At 44.8% G+C, this 22,295-nt stretch overlaps 1 protein-coding gene across 4 annotated transcripts in view; it reads right to left on the bottom strand.

The window, feature by feature from the left end:
* The window catches only part of MYBPC3 (myosin binding protein C, cardiac), a 125,888-nt gene that overhangs the window by 59,349 nt on the left and 44,244 nt on the right, over positions 1–22,295 (bottom strand). For 2 of the 4 annotated variants that reach the window (XM_019519242.1, XM_019519238.1), the window contains 8 exons: positions 18,769–18,825; positions 18,131–18,133; positions 13,194–13,217; positions 12,023–12,189; positions 9,541–9,673; positions 9,253–9,255; positions 8,687–8,811; positions 7,947–8,052 (listed from right to left, as the gene is read on the bottom strand). In XM_019519242.1, coding sequence (XP_019374787.1) covers positions 7,947–8,052; positions 8,687–8,811; positions 9,253–9,255; positions 9,541–9,673; positions 12,023–12,189; positions 13,194–13,217; positions 18,131–18,133; positions 18,769–18,825 — 618 coding nt within the window. The remainder of the gene's footprint in view (positions 1–7,946; positions 8,053–8,686; positions 8,812–9,252; positions 9,256–9,540; positions 9,674–12,022; positions 12,190–13,193; positions 13,218–18,130; positions 18,134–18,768; positions 18,826–22,295) is intronic. The other 2 variants (XM_019519239.1, XM_019519241.1) reach the window with 1 other exon arrangement.

Here is a 22,295-nt window from a genome sequence, read left to right as displayed (position 1 = left end):
ATCTGCTGCCTCGCCGCCCCCAGCCCCAGCTGCCTCCCAGCCTCAGACCCAGCCCCGGGCTCTGGGGAGGCAGCACATACCGGCAGTGCTCCCCGCTGTGCTGTCCTCGCCACTTCCGCAGAGCAGCGTTGGAACCCGGCGCGGCAGGGCACAGCGGGGGCCGCAGAAAGCTGCCTGCTCCCCTGCCACACTTCCCCTGAAGGGGGCGCAGCAGTGAGGGGCACAACCCTGTGCTGCTGCCCACGCTGCTTCCATGCACACAGGGGAAGTGTGGCAGAGCAGCTGGGAGCAGGCATCTTTCTGTGCCTCCTGCTGTGCCCTGCCGCGCCGGGTTCCAAAGCTGCTCTGCGGAAGCAGTGAGGGCAGCACAGCGGTGAACACTGCCGGTATGTCCTGCCTCCCCGGGCCCGGGGCTGGGGCTGCGAGGCAGCAGGTGTTTGCAGCTGGCCCATGTTCTGGGTAGCTGCTGGTAGCCACGGATCCTGGGCTGCTTGCAGCAGGGCTTCCATGGGAGCAGCCCGGGCTCTGTGGCTATCAGCAGCTACCCAGAGCCGGGGCCGGCTGCAGCCGGGAGGCTACAAACAGCTGCTTTCCCACCCCGGCCCTGGCCCCAGCTGTCTCCCGGGCTCCGGAACGCAGCAGGTGCCGGCACTGGGCCTGCTGGGGCTGGGGAGGCAGCAGCTGTTTGTAGCCTCCTGGCTGCAGCTGGCCCTGGCTCTGGGTAGCTGCTGATAGCCACGGAGCCCGGGCTGCTCCCTGCAGGGCTTGCAGCATCACTCTACGCAGAGCTGGAGCCTCTCCGGTTCCAAAGCGTGCCATGCTTGGCAAGCGTGCCGGGGGTTGCCGACCCGTTATAAATCATGTTTGTACATGTAATGCTGCTAACATTGTGCGGCTCCCTGTGGGACCTTTGTAAGGATCTTAAGGCACCTTGATTGGGAATCATTGATTTATTCCTCTAGTTCCCCATCTGTAAATGGAGATGATGATACATTCCTACCTTCCAGATGTATTGTGAGGCTAAATTCTTAAATGTTTGTAATATTAATGCTTCCTCAGATACAGGAGGCATGGAGGCCATATAAAACTGTAGTTGAACAGAATTATTGTTATTTCTACAATTTTCAGGTTATTTTCATTTGAGGCCTTATAGGCTGGTGTGCATACCAGTCAGAGATAGAAACATAAAGACCAAACTGCAGATCTTTTCACACCTCTTTCTTTAGGGATTGCTTTATTTCCCAAACATACTCAAAAACCCGTTACTATGTTATAACCAGCTGAGGTCTTTTTGGCTTCATCCAGCTGGTGTGCAAGGCACTTTTCTAGGATACTGTGGAGAAATCTGCACTATGACTTCTCTCATCTTTGGTCAGTATTTCTCTTGCCTAAAATGCAGGAAGCCAAATACTTTTCTTCTTGTAGGTCACGTGCTTGCTTTTATTTGTATACCCTTGACCAAAGCTCATAGTTTGAAAAGGCTAAAGGGGGGCTGTAACAGATGTATTAGGGCCAGTACCCTGTTACAGGTTACAAATTAACCTACTTAATTTGCAGTTTTTCTGGAAACCGTGAAAACTGGTGGTGTCCACGATCACCAGGAAATATTCCCATGCAATCAACCCAAACCCCTTCCCCTAGCATATTATTCATATGATACGCTGTTTTAGAACTTCCCAATCCTTACTGCAATACATAGACAATGTGGCAATCCTTGCAGCCAGCCTCACCTGCTTGAGACTTACTCTCTGTGGCGATGGCAGGGTCTCTCTGCCAATCAGTGGCAAAAAATGGGGCTGCCAGGAAATGCCTGCAAAATTGGCCCTTCGTGCCGGAAGCAAGCTGCGAAAATGGCTTAGCCTTGCCGCAAGTTAAGTAGGTTCCTAGTTATAGGATCTAGATTGCTGAAGTTTCTCCCTAAAGTGACATGCACTTACTTTCTCAATATTGCCTTTCATGTGTTCTTTAGCTGATGACATTTATTCCCCTTGTTCTGATGTCGACAAAAGGACATTCATTGGGTCTCTGAAATAGTTTAAAAAGACAGTCCAATTCTAGACATTGAGCTTCTATTGGCCTAGTTTTCTCTTGTCACTGTGCATTTCAGAGTTCTTTATCTGGCTGCTTGCACCTTGTCAGGGAGACAGCTGCAGCTTTGCCCTTGCTTGACCAAATGTCTGTCCCACAGATATCAATTTTACATAGTGTTGTGATGGTGAGTGGTTTTGAGACACAGTTGCACAGAGTGACAGCTGCTTTCACTCTGGGAGGGACAGAGATGGGTGTCTCCCTTCCTTCATAACTGGCTCTCTGTAAATGGACACTACACATTAATGTATGTGTGTGCATATATATTTTTATTTTTAATAGTGTAATGTATATACTATGCATGTCTGTGAGTCTCATTTAAATTCTTAGTTCCTTCCTTCGGGAGAGCAGATGAGGAATAGCAGTCTCCAGAAATGTTGTGAGCATTGTGGGAATAGCTAACAGTTAGTTTGTGACGCTGTTAACAAACATGAAAGGATTCCATCTTGAAAGGAAGCTGAGAATCGATGTGCCAGACTTGCTTACAGTATCTTTTCCAGGCAATGTTAGCATCTTGTTTGATATCATGAACTAGCTGGACTCTGTGCTGAATACCTCTCATCATAATCTCACAAATCAACTTTGCATAATGACTGACTATGCAGTCATGTATTTTAAAATTACACTGTTGTTTCCTGGCTGCTCTCTTAAGGGATTCTCCCTGTTCCCTTGTGTTCATTCACCTCTTGATAGAGATTCCCTGTTTTTGTGCCTACTTCCCTGTGCTTGGAGAACCTCTTTTTGTTCCCCTGAGTTCCTCTCCCATTTCCTGACACCTGTCACTGCTTCCTTGAAGACAAATTCCTTCAGGATGCTGTTACTTCACTTTTTCCATTCTGGCTCTAGTCCTCATCAATAATAGTTTCTAAGGGCCATGTTTGGTATCTCCACCTGTGCTAGGGTGCTAACATTTTGAGGCATATGCTCTGTAAGCACTGCTGTGCTAGAGACTTGGCAAAGGAGACACAACTTAGTAGATATGAAATGGGGACTATATCTTTTTTGCATTACGTGGCCTTCTGAGGCTGGGGACACGCACTGCACTTCCAAATAGAAAATGTAAAAGCCACACCTTAGTATTTATTATAGTGCCGCCCACTATAATAGGCACTGTACCCCATTGGTGACACGTAGGGTGTATACGTGGGTGCAGCCCCCACCCTGCTCACTGCTGACACCACTGGTGGTGTCTGCGGGCAATCTGCAATTGCTGCTGGCTGCTGCTGCCGTTTCCAGCAGTGTCTGCAGGTGGTTGCCAACCACTGGTTGGCATTTGCCACCCCCACCGCTGACAGTGCTGCAGCTCCCTGCAGCAGCTCCCCACTTGCCTCCGCCATGCTCCCACCACCAACAGTGCTGCCGCTGCCTGCAGGAGCTTGCCGTGCCCCCCAGCCTCCAGGGGCATACAGTGTTCATGCTGTACCCTACGCAGGAAGAAAGCCTCTACCCATTGGCATTTCTTCTTAACCCATTCAACAAGTCCCTAGCTTCTAAAGCTTCCCACATCTTAGGATGGAGAACAGAAGATTCCATGAAGTCCATTGTGGTCCTCACCATGCACATATAGTTAACCTGTATAGTGTTTAGAGTCAGATATTCAACTGACCCTGACTCTGCAGTCTCAGTCCTTTTCCAGTGCCGGGCTGGAACTGGGGAGTGGATGCAGGTGAACTAGTTGAAACTGAATCCCGAGATGATGGTGGTGGGAAAACTGCTTGACTTGAGGTGTGGAGAGGGGTGTAGTTGGGACATGTATCACTGATGGGGTTCAGCCTCTCCTTGTCACCCAGGTTTGCAGCCTTGTGGTGCTCCTGCAACCTCTGCTGCACCTGGATTGGATCTTCAGGTGGTGGTGATGGCTGGGGGAGCCTTTCACCAACACATCTGATAAAAAGGCTGCAACTCTTTCTTTCAGATTCATTCATAATTTTGAGGCTAGACTACTGCAACGCATTCTGTGTAGGGCTGCCCTTGAAAATCATCTGGAAGCTGCAGCTGATGCAGAATAGGGCTGTGTGAAGCCTGAAATCCAAACTGAATCAGAGGACCCTTTAATCTCTCTGAATTGAACTGGAACCCTCCGAATCGATTTGGAGAGGTTCAGAAAGATTTGGCGATTTGGACATAGACCCAGCTTTAAATGTTTTTTCTACGTACCTCTAGGTAGTGGGCAGCTTGTGAATGCTGCGATGCTGGGGCGGATAGAGTGTCCCACAGAAGCACAGGGGCCTCCCCAGCATGCTCAGCAGCAGACCCAGAAGTAGACCAGAGTGCACTGGGGGGCCCCCCCTGCACCTCCCTTGGTGACTGGTGCTTCCTGGGTCTGGGGGGGACACCTGGGAGGGGGCAGTTTTGGTGACTGGTGCCTCCTGGGTCTGGGGGGGGCCACCTGGGGGCCGCCTGCAGCTGATCACTGAGTCAGAAGGGTGCAGGGAGGCCCCCAGCGCACTCCCCAGCGGACCCGGAACTGGACCGGAAGTACTTCTAGTCCACTTCCGAGTTTACCGCTGAGCACACAGGGGACCACCCCCATCCTGCGTTCCTATGGGATGCTCCATCTGCCCCAGCACTGCAGTGTTCATGAGCCGCGCTGGCACCTTGAGGCATGTAGAAAAAACATTTAAAGTTGTGTCTACGTCCGAATCACTGATTCTCCAGATCAGATCAAATTTTCAGATTCAGATTAATCAAATTTGGACAGTGATCCAAATCAACAGGAATAGGGCCTGTTTCACACACTCCTAATGCAGAACATGGCACCCTGCCTTCTGACAGGGTTGGGTTGCCAGGAGCATGTAACACCAGTGCTCCAAAGTCTGCACTAGTTCCCAGTCGCTTTCTGGGTACAATTCAAGATGCTGATTTTAACCTATAATACTCTAAATCAGGGGCAAGCAATGTTTTTGGCCAGAGTGCCGGAAAAACTGTGATATTTACCTTGTAAGGTACCAGAGTGCTGATATGCCAGAAAAACAAAACCAGGATGGGGGGTACAGGGCAGAACACACTGCATATTATAGTATAGTTAATAAACACAAATGTTGCTTTTTTACAGTAAATACCAAGTTTTCTAAAAATTCGAAACCTGGTGACAATAAATAAAACTTCGTGTACTACCTTTGTTGTTGTATATTCTTTTTTTGTTAAGCATGTTGTGATGAGAGAGGAAAAAAGAGGAGAGAGAATAAGGAAAAAGAGAAAGAGGGAAAGAAAAAAATAGAAAAAAGGAGAGAGAAAAAAGAGAAGAAAAAGCAAAAGAGAGAAGATGAAAAGAGAGTAAAGAGAGAAAAAGGAGAGAAAAAAGAAAGAAAAAGAAAAACAAAAGAGAAAAAGGAGAGAAAAGAGAAAAGGATAAAAGGAGAGGAGAGAGGAAAAGAAAAAAGAAAAAGGGAGAAAAGGAGAAAAAAAGGGAAGAGAGAGAAAAAGGAAACAAAAGAGAAAATGAGGAGAGAGAAGAGAAAAGAAGGGGAAAAAGAGAGAGAACGAAAGAGGAGAGAGAAAAAGAAGGAAAAAGATAGGGAACTACAAAATTCACAGTAAAAGTTAGCTGCATGGCAGCACCTTTCATCTTACAGGTTCCCCCTGTGGCGCTCCCCCCACCGCTGATTGGTTGAGGGGCTGTACTTGCAGCTCACTCCTGATTGGCAGGGGGGCAAAAACTGAAGTTTTAAACCTGGGACCATTTTTGTCTCCCCACTGCTGATTGGCTGAGGGGCCCCTGGAGGGGCTTGCAGCTGACTGGCAGGTAGGCAAAAATGGCACCATGTTTAAAACTGCAGTTTTTGCTTCCCTGATGATTCATTAGGGAAACACCTGCAGTTGCTGGAGGGTTTAGGGGGTTATTACATGATTTTATCCCGGTTTAGCAAGCAGCCCTAGGCTGGCAGTGCTGAGGCAGGGGGAAGCCATGGGGTTGGGCTCTGTGGTGCACAATGCAAGCTGGAGGGTGGAAGGGGCTGGGAGGGGGGCCCACGCCCTGCTTGGCTGTGCTCTGCCTGGCGGTTGGCCCCGGGTGTGGGCAGGGGCAGCAGCAGCCAGCGTGCACTTGGCTCTGCCTGCCTGCCTGCTACGTTGCTCCCAGAACACCCAAGCCAGCTGCCCCAGCACTTCTGGCATAGAAACCTAGCAGAGTTAATGCTGGCCAGGAGGTTACTAGTGTGGTCAGCAGGCTCCTCCTACCCCTCCTTGCTGCCCCAGGGAGCACAACCCCCCCATGCAGTGCAGGCTTCTACCCGCAGAGGGCTCCAGGTCTCCCATGCCTGCCCACCTGCAGACTGTTCTGCTGCAATGAGCACCAACTCGGCCAATCTATGATAGGGAAACAAAATGATGAAGTTTAAAACTGCAGTTTTCGCCTCCCTGCCGATCAGGAGCGAGCTGCAAGTGTAGCCCCTCCACTAATCAGTGGCAGGGGGGTGCATGGGGGAGCCTGCAAAATTTAAGGTTGCTGCTGCACACCCCACTTCTGCCATGAATTTGGCAGGTCTCTAGAAAATGAGAAAAAGCAGGGGTGGGGGCGGGAAAGAAAAGGAAGAAACTATGAGGACCAGCTGCCAGAACCCAGGCACACCCTCCACCTCTTCCCCCCCAGCAATGCAGGTGTGTGGGCATCGGGTACATGAGATGGATGCTGCTGCTGGTTTCCCTCCCCCTCCCCGCCATCCCCCAGCACTGTGGCAGGCACCGGCGTCGGGGTGAGGACAACACAGGCAGGAACGCAGTCTGCATTCTGCTGCCCCTGTGTCTGTGGCTGAGTCTGTGAAGTGCTCAGCACCGCCACAGACACAGCGGTGGGGTCAGCAGAACAGACTACATCCCTGCCTGTGTTCTCCTGCCCCTGCCCCCAGTGCCTGCCATAGCGCTGGGACCTGTAGCTGCTCCAGAGAGCCCAGAGCAGCACCTTAAAAAAAATGTTAAAACATTTTGCTCAGCACACCTCCTGGCGTGCAGAGGAAAATGTATCCCTGTGCCACTAATTGGCATACATACCGGGGGTTGCCTATCCTTGCTCTAAATTGTCTATATACCTGAGGGATCACCTTATTTCTGATTCCCCTTTTGTGATCCCTGAAGTCAGCCAAGGGCAACCTTCAGCATGTGCCATCAGTATTCTAAGTGCACTTGATAAAAACTTGGTGGAGGTCATTTTCAGGAGTTGCTCCTCAGCTCTGGAACTCCCTCCCTTTTGAAGTTTACCAGAGCCCAAGCCTGGATGTCTTTTGCAAGCACTGTGAGACATTACTGTTTGGCCAAGCATTTAGCAAACAAAGCTAGGCTGAATTAGTCTCTAGATAGACTCCCACTGTGAGTCTCTGTCTTACTTTGATAATCTAGTTCCCATTTAAGTTGTTTTTTCTTTTCCCTGTTTTGTAAGTATTCTGTTCTCATATTGCTATCTTTATGCTGCCCTAAGCCATGTTGGGAAAGGTGGAATATACCTTAAATAAATAAATAAAATAAGTAGGTAAATACAATAGTAGTCCTTTTACTAAAGACAATCATCTAGAAAAATACTAAAACAAATATATCAGCAGAATCCCAAAGTGAAAGAACAGGAAGATCTGGACACACAAAACATCCCTCATGCCATTTATTGTTTTATGAACAGTTCTGACATCTTTCCAGCTAATCACCCTGTGGGTTTATGGAGCCTGCCTGCCTTCCTTCCTTTCTCTCTCAAAATAATGTAGACAGTTGGGTACATAAGCCTACAACAGTCCTTCTCCACTTGACATTGAGTTGGATGGTCCCTGTCCTTTCATTTTGAACACCCCTTCATGATAATAATGCTAATGGTCCCAGTGTGCCTCACAGAAAAGTGTACACCAGGAATCACTTCTTTTTTACATTCTCTTTACCATTTCACTGTAGCCCCTTCCTCGGACACTTCACACTCAAACTCCACTCTTTCTCCAACCATCACCATTTGGTCCTCCAGTGGGTGGATGATCAGGACTGGAGGCTCTGGAAGTGAACAAGTCTATTGTAAGCAAGAGTCTGAAGAGTAGAACAGAAAGGGTGGCTAAGATCCCCGTCACTTCCCTTCCATCTCAGCAGGGAAAGAGGCAGTAATCTGAGGGGAGATCATTTTATTCCCACAGCAACTATGGTGAATTAATTTCATCCCTTGCACAACATCTGCCAATGTATACTACATAGGAACATAACATTTGTTGTGCTAGATTACATCATTAATTTTATTCATAGACTACTTTGTTCTTGATTTATAAAACAGAGTAAATATGATGCGTTGATCATTTTTCTTAAATCTAAACTCTATAAATTGATGTGTTTATATAGTTTGCCTGATATTTTCAGCTTCTGCAGGCTCTAAGTTTCAGTTTTTAGTAACTTTGTAGTCATCATTTTTCAGAAAGCAGCCTTCCAGATGTGAGCTAGCTATAAACAGTAGAGTTTTGTCTTTCTGAATCGGCTTCCTGAAACAATGAATCTTAGCATGTGAAGCCCTCAACTCCCACTAATCTCACTGGACTGTTTATTTTCTTCTCTCTAAGATTTAACTATGCTCAGAAACAGGAAATACTAAACAGTAAATGGGGGTAAAGTAGATCTGCACCTCCACCTGGCAGTCACTCACCTCTGACAAATAGTTCTGTGAAGCTCTTCTCCTCACCTATCACACATTGATATGCTGCATCATCAGCCAGGGAGCAGTGATTGATAGTCAGAATCCTTTTATTCCCAACAGCCTCAAAAATATATCTGAAGAAATGTAAATAGAAACTAAGTATAATGAGCATGGAGTCTGTCCCTTAGAGCTAGCCACCTTTCTCCATGCATGGCTGAGAGGAAGAATGATTTATCATGAGCTGCCCTATCTGATGTGGGTGAAGGCAGTAGCCAAGCATCCCTGTTCTGGTAGAAGGGAGAGGAGGAGTTTTACAGACAGTTATCCACTTGAACAGTGTAAGCTTGAGGGAGGGGTTTACAAAGAAATGTTCATACAAAGGAGATAGTTGAACAATATTATGTTTAAATGCCAGTCATTAAGAACATATTTTCACCACGTGGCCCCATCAGAACTCATGCACATAATCACTTCAGGTTGGTCTTATAATCCAGGTACATCTTACACAAGAAGGGAAAGCTTACTGGATTCCCCCCAGAATTATAGAAATGAGAATGTATAATCAGAAGACTTACTTGCTGAGCAGACAGATGGTTGTGTTAAATTCCATGTACAAAAAGTGAGAACATGAGAGGAAGGGAAGAAAAAACAAACAATGATGAGAACTGTGAACTAAAATGTCATTTCATGTGTTAACAAGCCCTCCATCAATCCTGGCACCCATATAAACCTTTGTGTATTTTCCCTTTCCCCTTCTGGCCTTCCTCTTCTTTTGTCATTTCTATTGACCTTCTATTCTTGAAGATAGTTAGGTTTTGTGTTTGTTTCAATTTGGATTTCTGAGTTGTCTTTTCCTAATTTACCTGCCACTGACATGGATCTCCTGCCCATTCTTTAGCCATTTCACATCAGCATCTGGGTTGGCAACATCCACTGTTAATTTGATTTTCTGTCCTTTGTCCACTTGGTAAGCAGGATCAAGTTTCTTGAGGAATGCTAAAATAAAGAAGGGTTACAAATGGGCTACTTCAATAACTTTTCTTCTCCACATTTTTTCCTTTGCATTTATAGCCTTTTCTATTGATTCAAGACCTTATTAATTCTGTTCAATTCATATCACCCCATTTGTTTTTTTCAATTTTTGTTCCCATGGTGTTCCCACTACATCTTTTCTATGATTCTCTGGCCTTAGCTAAACTAGGATAAAAGATGTGATGTTAACTTACGTGAAGAAATCCCTCTCAGTCTGTCCCTGGATTGGGACATTCCAGCTACCCCTCTGTTTTTCACTGTGGCTGCTACTATTTGATTCAACCTGGTCACCTAGGTGACCAGGCTGTAAAAATTCCTGAGGGGATGGGGAACTCTTCTCCTTCAGGTGGCATTTTGGGAACACAGAAGCCATGAGCCCCCAGAGAATCTCTGGATGAATGTGTAAGTAGAAATCTGGAATCTAGCTAGTAGATTAGACCTAAGTAATTCAGAAGCATATTAAAAAGGTCCCCAAACCCAATCCCTGTAAAGACTCAAATTTGTGTTGGCTCAAAGTGGTTTGTTTTTTTTTAACTCCCTTTGTTCTACCCCCCACTCTCTTCCCCTGATCAATAAAATGATCAGGTTACAGTGTGCCTGATTGTGAATTCCTTAGGGAGAGATAGGTCTTTCTCTCCCTTGGCCTAGCTGGCTAAGGTGGGCTTGGCTATTTACTTTCCTCCAGTACAGGAGGCTATCTTTGGATGCTTCAGGCAGAAAGAATCACCCCAAAATATTATTGTGGGCAAAGCACTCCCAAGGCTTGCAGGGTCTGTGTACCCCAGGCTACACAGAGCTGTACCAGAGACCACTGCCCAGATGGTGGCAGCGTTACCCCAGGCTTTTGGGTTTTCTCCAGGAAGGGGGACAGCTAAACACAGGGTCCCCAGGGGAGACTCCCGAAGCATGGTTTTGGGCCTGGTACAGTGAGGTGGGTGGCTCTGCATGGTAGCGACCCCCTACTGGGCTGCCACAGTACTATTCTATGGCGGAGTAAATAGCGCTGCCGCAACACATGTGTAGACGGGAACCAGGTTGGATGGGGCATGAGGGTGCTTCAGTGTGTGGGCTACCTGCTGGCTAGCTCCACACTGTAACACACTTGTGCTCCAGCCAGCCCCTCTACAGCACACTGAGCCTGGTCAGAGCAGCCCTGGGCTGGCAGGCTGACCCCGGGTCCTCTGCCAGCTGGGACCGCATCACCCCAGCTCAATGTGCTACAGTCCCAGGCACATGTGAGGACACTGCACCCGGGAACAATAAACTTTGGCATGAACTATACTGGAGTTTGTTGCTACGCATTAATATCATGTGTAGATACACCAAGTTGTACTTTCATGTGGCCTGAGCTGGTTGAGTTAAAGCTTAAGGTACCTTCTAGACTTTCTCTTTAATTATTTAGTATCTATAAACACTGTGCCTTCAGCACTATACATTAAAATGTATTAGCTAACTCAAGCTAACTAACACATACTAACATATCATCTTCAAATTCTAATCTAGAAAAGATCTTTACAGGCACTGCAGAGCCGTGTTGAAGTAATACGCTGCTGCTTCTAGTAAAGCCCCCCCCCCTTTTTTTTTTAACATCTGCAAGTGGGGGGGCTGTGCACCCACTAATTTTTTTCAGTGGGTGCTTGAGCCCCAGAATACCCATTGGATTGGCGCCTATGAATGCTACAAAAATTGAACGTACAGCTGGTCAAGCAAAATAAAGACATATTTATTCACATACTACACAGACCCTTGCCCAAAAATTAGCCCTCCAAAACTGGGGTGTTTGTTTTAAGCAGGGAAGCTGATTTCTGCACCAGATTTCAAGCATAAGGAAGCTGTAATGGCTGCTGTGGCTGTTCTTCTCTCCCAGCCAGGGAGGGAGGGAGGGGGAGAGTAAACTCCGCAGCATCACAGGTATTTTAAGTCTTTTCACAACTGTTGCTGAATTGTCAGTAGCTTTTGGCACAGCAGCCAATACCTGCTGCCATTTTGGGCAGCAGCTGTGAAAGGGTAAAAACTGTAGCTTTTAGCTAGGTATTTTAGGAAGAAATACGCAGAGGTATAGCTTGCTATTTTGTTGCTCTGGACAGAGTGTGTGTGCGTGCGCGTGTATGTGTGTGTCTGGTATTGTGCCAAGTGCCAGAGAAGTGGGGATTGGAGGTAGAATTGTATTTGCCATGGCACAGGCTCATCATGCTCTGGCTGCTGCAGCGTGGGCTCCTCAGGGGCCTCCATTCTGGCATCCCCTCTAAATCAGCACCCAGGCACCTCTGTCACCCAGCTATAGCTACAGTCCTACAAATACAATGTGCCAACCTGTACTTTTCTTTTCCTCCTTCTTCATGCGTTTGAGGCGTTTCAGCAACCCCCTCAGGTCTGTGATCCCATACTGGAAAGCAATTTTCTCGTACTCGGAAGGAGGGGCTTTCCTCAGGATTTCCCAGACATCAACACTGGGCTGTGATTCAGTTTTTGCCTCAGTTCTGACAGGGTTAGAAAGTTAATGTCACACTAGAAAGGGTTTCAAAACAAAATTAAGCTTGGCAAACTATGTTTTGGTTGAATGAAGCAATTTCTCCATAAAGATACCGGCAGTCTAGCTATATACTTATTTTCAGTACAGTAATGGTTAGAGTTACTAAAATGCTTAGAGTTCAAAACCTAATTGTGCTATGGGATACACATATGCATATTAATATAGAGTCCATGTCCTGAAGAGTTTACACTTCAAATAGACAAGCTGGATATATGAAGTATTATCCCCATTTTAAAGATAGAGACCTGAAGCACAGAGAGACTGCCTTTTCTAAGATCACACAAGCAATCCGTGGGAAATCAGGAAAGCTAGCCTGGATCTTCTGAGTCCCAAGATAGTATTTCTCTTATCCACAAGACTGGTCATCTTTTCAAATTCTGATTGTTGGAATTATGGCTTTAAGAAATCAGTCTGTTTCTCAAGATTATTCTCTCTTGTTTAAAGTGAATAGTGGCTTGTCTGAAAAATGTGGCCATTTGTGATGGGAAGTTATCTATAATAAAATATTAGAATTCAGAGATACGTATATTGGGAGATACCGGCTAGCAGGACAGTAAAGACAGTATTTACAATGGGCTCTTTAGCTTGTGGATTGTCTACACCAGAGGTTCTCAAACGGTGGCCCGCAGAAAGGCTGCAGAACAATTAAGAATATCTGTACTTGTAAGGTAAGACTACTCATATTAAAATATGAGTTGTGTGCTTTGATTTGTAGAGCAAAAACAAGTTTAAGTGGTCCGCTGAGATCCTTAGCAATTTTCAAGTGGTCTGCGAAAAAGAAATTTTGAGAACCACTGGTCTAAAGAGCTGGTTATTACAGGAGAATGCACTTTGGTGGACCAAGACCAGAGTGAGAATTAATCTGACCTGTTGTGGGAAACTTTCTACTTCTGTTAGAATGTATCATTATGGAAGTCCACTAAAAGAAGAAGAGATTGATTAAAATCTTACCTATTTACTGAGCGCAAGAAGCTGCTGGACTCGAGAATGATGCAGAGAAGCATTTGGAAAAGCATGCAGCATCCCAATGGACAGGAGAAAGGGCAACGTGTTAATACAACAGAACCATCATCATCTTTGCCATTAAAATACTAGCCTGCACTTTAGCAGCAGTGTCATGTAAGATCTATTGCACTAAAATATGTTCTCAGAGAAATGCCATTCTTAGGGAAATCAGCTTCATTCTCACACTACAGAATTCTATCTCATGTTTTATATTTTAGATATAAATACCAGCTTATTCCTCCTGCTGGGGACTGTTTATTGTCCCATGCTTATCCAAAATAGTAGGATCACTGCCTGGCATTACTGTCAGTGGATTTCCCATGAAAAAGAGAGGCTGTGGAGAACTCAATGAAGGAAGAAGGAGACATGACGTGAAGTATAGGCTCTACCATCTCTCAGATAAACCATGACTTCTTAACATTTCTTGTAGGGATTGTTTCTGATATCACTAGGAACAAGAATCCAATGTAACAGAATGCCCCTTTTACCAAGGCAATCTTCACTGATGAACCCCAACCACCTAATCACGGATAAGCTATACATCAGGCAGTGCAAGGAAACTTAGAGGATTATGTGATTTTCTTTTCCTTTGCAGGTGTATACCACTACAAATATCTACAGAGAAAGAATGATTCTTGTTACTTTATGTAAGAAATGTCACTTCATGCAAGGAGCATGCAGGATGAATGGAGTTAGTTTGTACAGGGTGCATCTACATGTGAAATTAATTTGACACAAGAAACTGTAGTGCAGTTAGCACTAGAGTTTATTGTTCCCAGATGTGGCATTTGTACGTGCATCCGGAATCGCAGCACATTGAGCCAATGCGGAACAGCCCTGGCTGGCAGGGGGCCCTGGCAGTCAGCCAACCAGCCTGGGGCTGCTCCGACCCAGCTCAATGTGCTGCATAGGGACTGGCTGGGGCATGAAGGTGCTACAGTGCAGGGCTAGCTGGCAGGGAGCCCCATACTGTAGCTCCCTCATGCATGAATGCCTAGTGCCTCCCGAGGCTGGCGGGGCACAGCAACTGCCCTCAGGCAGCAGCAGCAGTGGCGGTTGTGGCAGCTGGGGTATTGCAGTGGTGAGTGGGGACTGCCCACAGACAGCTGCAGTGGTGTTGGCAGCTGGGGGGATGGGGGGGAGGCTAGCAAGCGCTGACCAGTGATCAGCAACCTCCTGCAGATGCCACCGACAGTGTCAGTGGTGGTGGGGAGCTGGCAAGCAGCAACTGCCTGCAGATGCCATCAACACCGGCGGTGGCAGCCAGTCTCAGCGGGTGTACTGCCAATTTCAGGGGGTGTACATGCATCTTGCGCACCCCTATGCATTGCCAGTGCCCTCATGCCCCAGCCAGCCCCAGTCAGCGTCTACATGTACATTGCAGCAGAGTAAATAATTTTGGTGTAGTCTGGAACTTGTATGGGCAATACTGTGCTACTGTGGAGTTCATTAGTTTACTCTGGCCTAATAGCACTGCATGTGCAGATGCTGATGCTTTACTGAAGAGCTAGTTAGTCAGCTCCGCAGTAAATGTCTTGTGTACATGCATCCATGGTAGATTAAACCACGTGGGTCTAATATTCCACTGTTTTTCCTAGAAAGGTGTTTGTAACAAGAATGCTACTATTATAGTGTTGCAATAAAGCATCAGGGTTTCAGCATCAATGCCCATCTTTGAAGGTGGTACTTCAGTCATTTGGAGTGGGGACATAGCACTTAAAAACTTTAACTTAGAAAATTGTTCTTTAGGTTGGTATGTCATCATCTATTACAGAATGGCTAGCTGGATCTCAAGCTAGAAGTCTTTCCAAGAAATACAGCCACAGTGAATATGCTTCCCCATGTCTACCTTGTCTAGACATCCTCCCCATTACATATTTTCTATCAGCTTGTGTGTTTGCAAAGTGACCTGTATTTCTTCCTGGTAGAGCACCCTCAACTAGTTCACAACCACCTTTTATAATACTAGTTACATGCAGATTTCCTACTTGAGTTGTAAGGTCTGAATTGGAGCAAGGAAATACTGGGGAAGAAACTGTAGCTCAAAAGTAAGTATAGAATCACAAAAGATGGGAAAGGCTTATCAGGTCAAATCTAATTTTCTTTCCATGCTCAACATATTTATACCTTCCAATTGAAAATTTAGGATAGGATTATTCAAACATATTTAAATTATTTATCTAGGTTATTTTTACATTCACCATGAGATAAGTCTTCCATAACCTAATATATCTCACTACCAAACAGATTTCCTTAGCATTCATGTCAAATATTCCATTGCTCAGTTTCAGCCCATTATTATTTCTAGTTATCCTCTGTTGGAGCACATGAAAACATTTCTATCTTTAGTGCTTCCTTCGCTTAGTAATTTTAGAGGATTATTTTACTTTCCTTAGTCATTATTTAGCCAAGCCATTTTTTGTATTATTTCCTCATACATGTGTACTATATAACCTTACTCTCTAGACTGGAACTTTTTCATACCTGTGCAAATTGCTAAACAACCTTTCTTAAATGATAAAGCATTTTAACTTTTCAAAACTGCATATCCTTTGTATGGCTATTCATTTTGTTTGTCCATTAATATTTCAGTATAATATTTATAGGATGAAGTCTATGGGCCAAATCCCTTACTATTGTAAATGGGCAAAATGCTTTGGAAATCAATAGAGTATCACTTATTTATAGCAGTAGATAATTTGGCCCTTTAACTCTTCCTGTGTTTTGTATATGGTCAAATATACTGATTCTTTAGGATGAATAATATTAGCCCAAATCTCAAAAAACACATGAGGTCTTCTCCTGGCTTTTACAAGACTATTACTTTTAGTCAATGGGTATCACCTACTCAGCCAAAAAGTGCATTTAACTTGAATGTGAAACATACATCTATGCATCCCAAAATATGCAGCAAGCCCTCCCTAAATCCATTTTTATATGAACTAAAATATAAGACCAGAATATTCCCAAGACCATATTGTCAGCCTTGTTTGTAAGTAGCTAATATTTATTGATTTTCTTTGCTTCTAAATTGCTACTACAGACTAAAATATGATATTTTACAGCTGAGGATTGTGATTTAATTCATGCTGAGTTGAATGCAGGGAAGTGGGAAATATTTATCTCTGTACCAACAAGTCCTGGGCTTCATGTTTCTCCATCCTGTCACCACTTTAACTTTGTTCAAACATTCTCCTAGTTCTAATAAGATTTATGGTGCTCACATAAATCAACTGCTTTCTCCCACCTGCCGATAGGGACACCCTCCCTGAGTACGCACTGCAGGAAGAAAATCAGGGAACATGGGCTTCTAAAGTTTCTCCTACTCTTACGTTACTCACCCTGAGGTTGGAGGTTTTATCTGGAGGGAACATCTCATAGGTTAACTATGCACTTCGGGACATTAAGATGCAGTTCAGTGAATCTTGTAAACAGAAAAGGCGGCTGAAATGTTTTAAACATGTGTGGGAGGATTAAAAATAGTTTTGTACATCGCAGAGATGGTTCCTTCCTATCCCATTACCACAGATTGATTGGACCCTGTCAGCTGTCACCTCCTTCAAGGTCTATCACCACTATCCTATTTCATATTACCATGTCAACTGTTCCCTTCCTCTTCCCAGTGCATGCCCTTTCCTTGGCCTTTGACACCTGTATGTCAGCACCAGCTAATTAGCGTACAGTAGCCAGAAAATACAGTATTAAAATGCAGTTTTCTCCATGTATGCATTATCTGGGCACAGGAGTGCTTGCTGGGAAAGGCAAGACAGAAACAGAAGGAAGTAACAAAAGAAGCGATCCCAGCATTCTACCTCTCTGCAGCTCTAGACAGTTCCTCAGTATGTTGCTTTCTCCAGTTTTGTTTACAAAAGAGAATATTTTTACTTTGAGAAAAGGCTTAATGATGCCTTTAATCCTTTTTCGTTTTTAAAATGGAATAAAAAACAAAAGTTACAAGCTTTCCTAAATCACGGTAGTGAATATTTATACCAGTGTGCCAACAATTCTTGAGAGCATGGGATTGTTCCCTCCCCCTGTGGCTTCCCTTTCCCCAACCTTTTTTTTTTTTATCTGACACTGCTGCATGATCACCATGTAAGTAGGAAGGCTCTATTATTGATATTCATAGCTCCTGCATTTCTTTCCTCTCCCAGCTGGAGTCTCTGTAGGGACATTATGAAGTTACGCTCTTCATCCTTCATCCCAAGATAAATATACTTGGCAAAACAGCAACTTAGGTCAGTTGTCAGTAATAAGCTGACAATAGTAGAGAATAAGGGAGAGAAAATGTGCACTGTATATACAGAGCACTCTGTCTAGCAGTAATGAGATGAAGATGAGCAAAGGAATATTTAATTGGAATACAAGATATTTTCTAACAGATATATCTATTGGTATTGTAAAGTGTTAGAAGGTTCATTACTTAGAAAGTTAGACAGGTCAAAACCTTGCAATATATATTAAATGGATTATTTTCTATAGTAGGAGAACGGAATAACTGTGACCAAAGAAGTCTTTCCATCTCTGATTTCTGTAGGAGTGGTGTAAGTATATGGAAGAACTTAAAGCCTTGTATTGTGAAGAAAATAATGATTGGAAACCCAAGCATACTTTGATAATGCCTTTAAAGAAGGATGGTGGAAAAACAAAAAAGCTGAGGAAAATACTTGATTTGAATGCATGCCTTCAGAATGCTGTAGCTGTTTAAAAGCACTTCCCAGTTAGAAATCAGTAGGTGATAACTCTCTCTCAAATTGCCTGAATCCAGGGCATTTGCCATGCTCAACATGTGAGAGAAAAAGAGACTCATGCATTATTCAAAACATGTGGACCTTATATTCAGTCTCCTTCATGCATTATATGAGATGAAATAGAAATCTTACTCTCTGTTGCAGGAATGGAATCCAAACCGTTGCATTTAGATTGACAAGGAGAATAGAAGGATGAAGCACAAGTAATTGGATCAAAGGAAGACCATGAAGGATCAGAAAAAAGAAGAGTAGATGCCATGAAATGAAAAGAAAGTATAAATTGGGAACCAGAAAGAACCAGAACTGGAGGAGTTAGAATTGCCTATAATATATAAAATAAACTTTTGATTTCCCTAGCTCTCCAGGCCCACTGACAGTTTGGAAGATGATGTTCCAGACAAGTACTACCTCTAGAAGTCACTTTGTTCTGTACTGTATTTAATTTTCTCCAACAGAAGCTGGTAGACAAAGCTCACAACTACTCTAGTCTCAGGATGTAAGGGTGTATTTTTTCTGTCTTCAAAAAAAAGTAAGTTTTTGATTTGTGAAGACATGGCCTGAAGATGCAGTAAGGAATACTAAGGTGCAACAGGCTTTGGAGAATTCATAAATCTATTGCTTTAATTTCTCTCTCAGCTGGAGCTATTTTAAAGAGCACAGTCACAATTCTGAGTTCGTGGAACTTCAATCTATTCTAATTTTAGTATCTTCCAAAGCTGTTCTACAGGAGCTGGATAATTTATTGCTCACTGACTGAAGATTTTACTTACCTCTTTTTCAGTAAGGCACTAAAATTCAGCTCTCCACCTTCTTCATGTCCCTCTGTACTGTACAATAATAGAAACAATAACAATTAGTGTCACAAGGAGATAGGGAATGTTTCATGTGGACAGAATTATTTTTAAGGAAAATATATTTAATTGGAGGGGAAGTAGGAGATGGTTTCACAATGGCTCTAGAATATGTGCTGGCGTGTCAGCCATTTTATTAAAGAAGTCATGTTATTAGTGCTACTTCCTGTTTATTGTCTTTGTATAGATTTAAAAAAATATATTCACAGGTCTTGTATTTCTTCTTCTCTTGTTACATAGGAAACAATGCACTATGGCTAATTCAGAATATAATTACGTTCCTAGAATATAACAGAATATTACTTCTTTTCCCCTGAATCAAAAAGGAAAGATATCATGTATATAATGAATAGATAGATAAATTTATCTAAACCAAAATAGCCCAATAAACAGATTCCTACATAACTCAGAAAGTTTGTGGAGGGTTGCTGAGAATTAGAATAATTGCTGCTTTCAGGGGAATATAGATTAAGGGATGTGTGAATTGTTTATAGTGGAGTTGCATGTGTATTGCCGCAGACTTACTCTGAACACAGTGAGGTTGCTCAGGTTTAGCTGAACCTTTATTACTGGTGATGGTGAAATGGAAAAAAATCTAAACCCTGGTTGAACAATACATGTTTAGCATACATGTAATCCCACTGTCTTCAGATTCTGCCCTGCAGTGATGCCTGGTACTGTACACATGGTTTTACAAATAAGAATCACCACATTGAATTAAACTAGTGAAACAAGTAACCCATTATTCTGTCTCCAGCAGTAGCCAATCTCATGTGCTTCAGAGGAAAAAGTCCTTTTGTAGGAAGGGTAGGCCGGGAGATGATAAACTAGGGAAACCCAGGCTAGTAGGAGAAAAAGCAAGATAACAGCCTAGGCAAATAACTGGTTGGAACTCTGTAGGTAGTTCTGTCAATAAAAATCAAATAAAATTTGGCTCCTATCTTATGACCTGTGTTGGCAATGTAAGGTTAACTGGAGTAACCAACAGTAAAAACTCTTTAATCAGATCTGATCCTTAGTGGGTGAGTCTAAACAAGACACTTTATGGCACAGTAGAGCTAATTACTGCATAGTAAGTGTCACCGTCTGTACGTGCTGACCCTTACTGTACAGTAATTCCTTTACTTGGCAATTAATTTGTTACCTGCAAATGCAAGTATGGCATGTGTAGATGGCTGACTGGGAGCAAATTTGCTCCTGGTCAGCTGGACAGCAGGGGGCATGAGATTGCTCCCTGTTCCTGGGAGCTGTCTGCTGCTGGGATGGGCTCTGCCACTGGAGCCTGGGTGGGGACAATGTCTCCCTGACCCAGCAGCAGGGTGCTTCCAGCCCCTGTTCCACAATCATGATCACTGAGTGGGGGCTGGGAACAAGCTCCTATCCCCACCCTGCATGGGGAGAGTTCCCAACCCAGCCTGCAGCTGGCCGCGACCTGCCCCTGACTGGGACAGTTCCTGAACAGCCCCAGGTTGCACAAAGAAGTCTGTACATGCAACCTGGAGATGGATGGGGACTGCTTCGTTTCAGTGGATGGGGCAGGGAGCTAGGGCCTGCCCCTCCCCTGCAGCTCTTTCTAAGCCTCTGACTGGGGAGCTGGGGCTGGGAGCTCCCTGCTGGTAGGGCAGAAGCTCCCAGAGGCAGGTAGTAATCTCCCAGCCCCTGGTAGGCCCTGTGCTCCTTGCCCTGTGCTCCCTGACAGTCCCTGAGCTACCACCCAGGGGGAGTCTAGAGCTCCCCCTGGCTGGTGCAGGGGGCTGGTGCCAGGGCCAGAGGGGATGGGAGGAGACTGCTGCCAGGGGCAGCAAATCTGCTCCTGCATCACCATATTTGTAGATGCCTGCCCAGGGTGGGTTTACTCTACAATAAATTACTCTAAAGTAAATGCAGCCTGCAGTATTTTCTTGTGATTAAGAAAGTGCCATTTTTAGTTTAATAAAATTTCAACTACATTTCATAAAAATTCAACTCAAATTTAGTTGCTGTCCACCACGGGAAACATCATTGTGAGAACCCTTCTGAACTATCTCCTTCCACTTTCTGAACAGCTCCTCTCAGAATCTCAGTGTAGGTTTAGGGCATCAAGAGGTACAACTGATAGGATCTTCACAGCTCACCAGCTGCAGGAAAAGTGCCAAGAACAACACAAACCTCTCTACATGGCCTTCTTTGACTTAATGAAAGTCTTTGACTCTATCAGCAGAGAAGAACTGTAGAAGATCCTTCTGAAGTATAGATGTCCACTGAAATTCATCACCATTTTCTGCCTGCTCCTTGTATGTAAGCGGTGATTCTCAGTAAGAGATCTATCACAGATTCTTTTGAGGTTAAGATGGGAGATAAGCAAGACTGCTTCATCACTCCAAAATTCTTCTTGATATTCCTTACCATGATGCTACATCTTACCACCAACAGGCTTCCAGTTGGAATGAAACTAAACTACTATATGGGTAGTAAGCATTTAATCTCAGCAAGCCAAAACCAAGGCCACCCTGACTTCAGTCATCGAGCTCCAGTATGCTGTAGCGTGCTGTAGTGCATGCTAACTCAGAAGCATACCTTCAGGCAATCATCAGTGTTTTTACCAAGGTGTACAAGAAAATTGGACTGATGCTTAACATTCAGAAGACTAAGACCCCCCAATCAGCAAGCTCTTAATGAGCAGTCCCCAGCTCTGGTAATTCAGATTCATGGTGAGACTCTGGAGAATATTATTTCCTGTACATCAGAAGCCATGTCTCACAGAAATCCAATATCACTTCAAATGTGCAAGTGCAGCCTTCGTATGCCTAAGGAAATGGGTATCTGAACGTTGCAGTATGAGATCCAAAACAGAGCTAATGGTTTATTAAGCACTTGTGATTCCAACTTTACTGTACAGAGCTGAGGCATGAACAAATAGGCCTGTGTGAAGCAGCTAGTATTTGCTTTGGGTTCAGATTTAGCTGATTTGGGGGACAGTGATTTAATTCGGTGATTCAAATCACTGTCCTGAATCAATTCGGCCGATTGAATCTCTGAATCACCCAAGCCCATCCCCCACCTGCTCTCCCAGCCTGGCAATGGCTGCCTCACCTGCCCCAGCTCCCAGCACTTTGAAAAGAAATAGTCCTGGCTCACCGGGTGCTGCTGGGTGGGGGGGAAGTGGGGGATCCCCGTTGCCCCCCACTGCCCCATGCTGGGTGGGAGGATCTGTGTGAGCCCCCCTGACCCTCCCGCCTGCTGTCCCAGCCCTACCGTGGCTGCCCCGCCCACCCTAGCTCTGGCCCTTTAAGAAAAAAATACCAAAAAACCTCAAACTCACTGGTTCCTGCCTGGAGGGGTCAATCCCTGCTGCCCCCACTGCCCCATGCTACATTTGGGGCTCTTCACGAGTCCCCAGAGCCCCGAGGCAGCTGCAGGATCCAGTGAGTTCAGGGGTTTTTTTTCTTAAAGGGCCGGAGCTGGGG

Source organism: Gavialis gangeticus, unplaced genomic scaffold (assembly GCF_001723915.1).
Source record: "Gavialis gangeticus isolate Ggan-Ray unplaced genomic scaffold, GavGan_comp1, whole genome shotgun sequence".
NCBI classification, from domain to species: Eukaryota; Metazoa; Chordata; order Crocodylia; family Gavialidae; genus Gavialis; species Gavialis gangeticus.
This window is presented reverse-complemented; position numbering and strand designations above follow the sequence as displayed.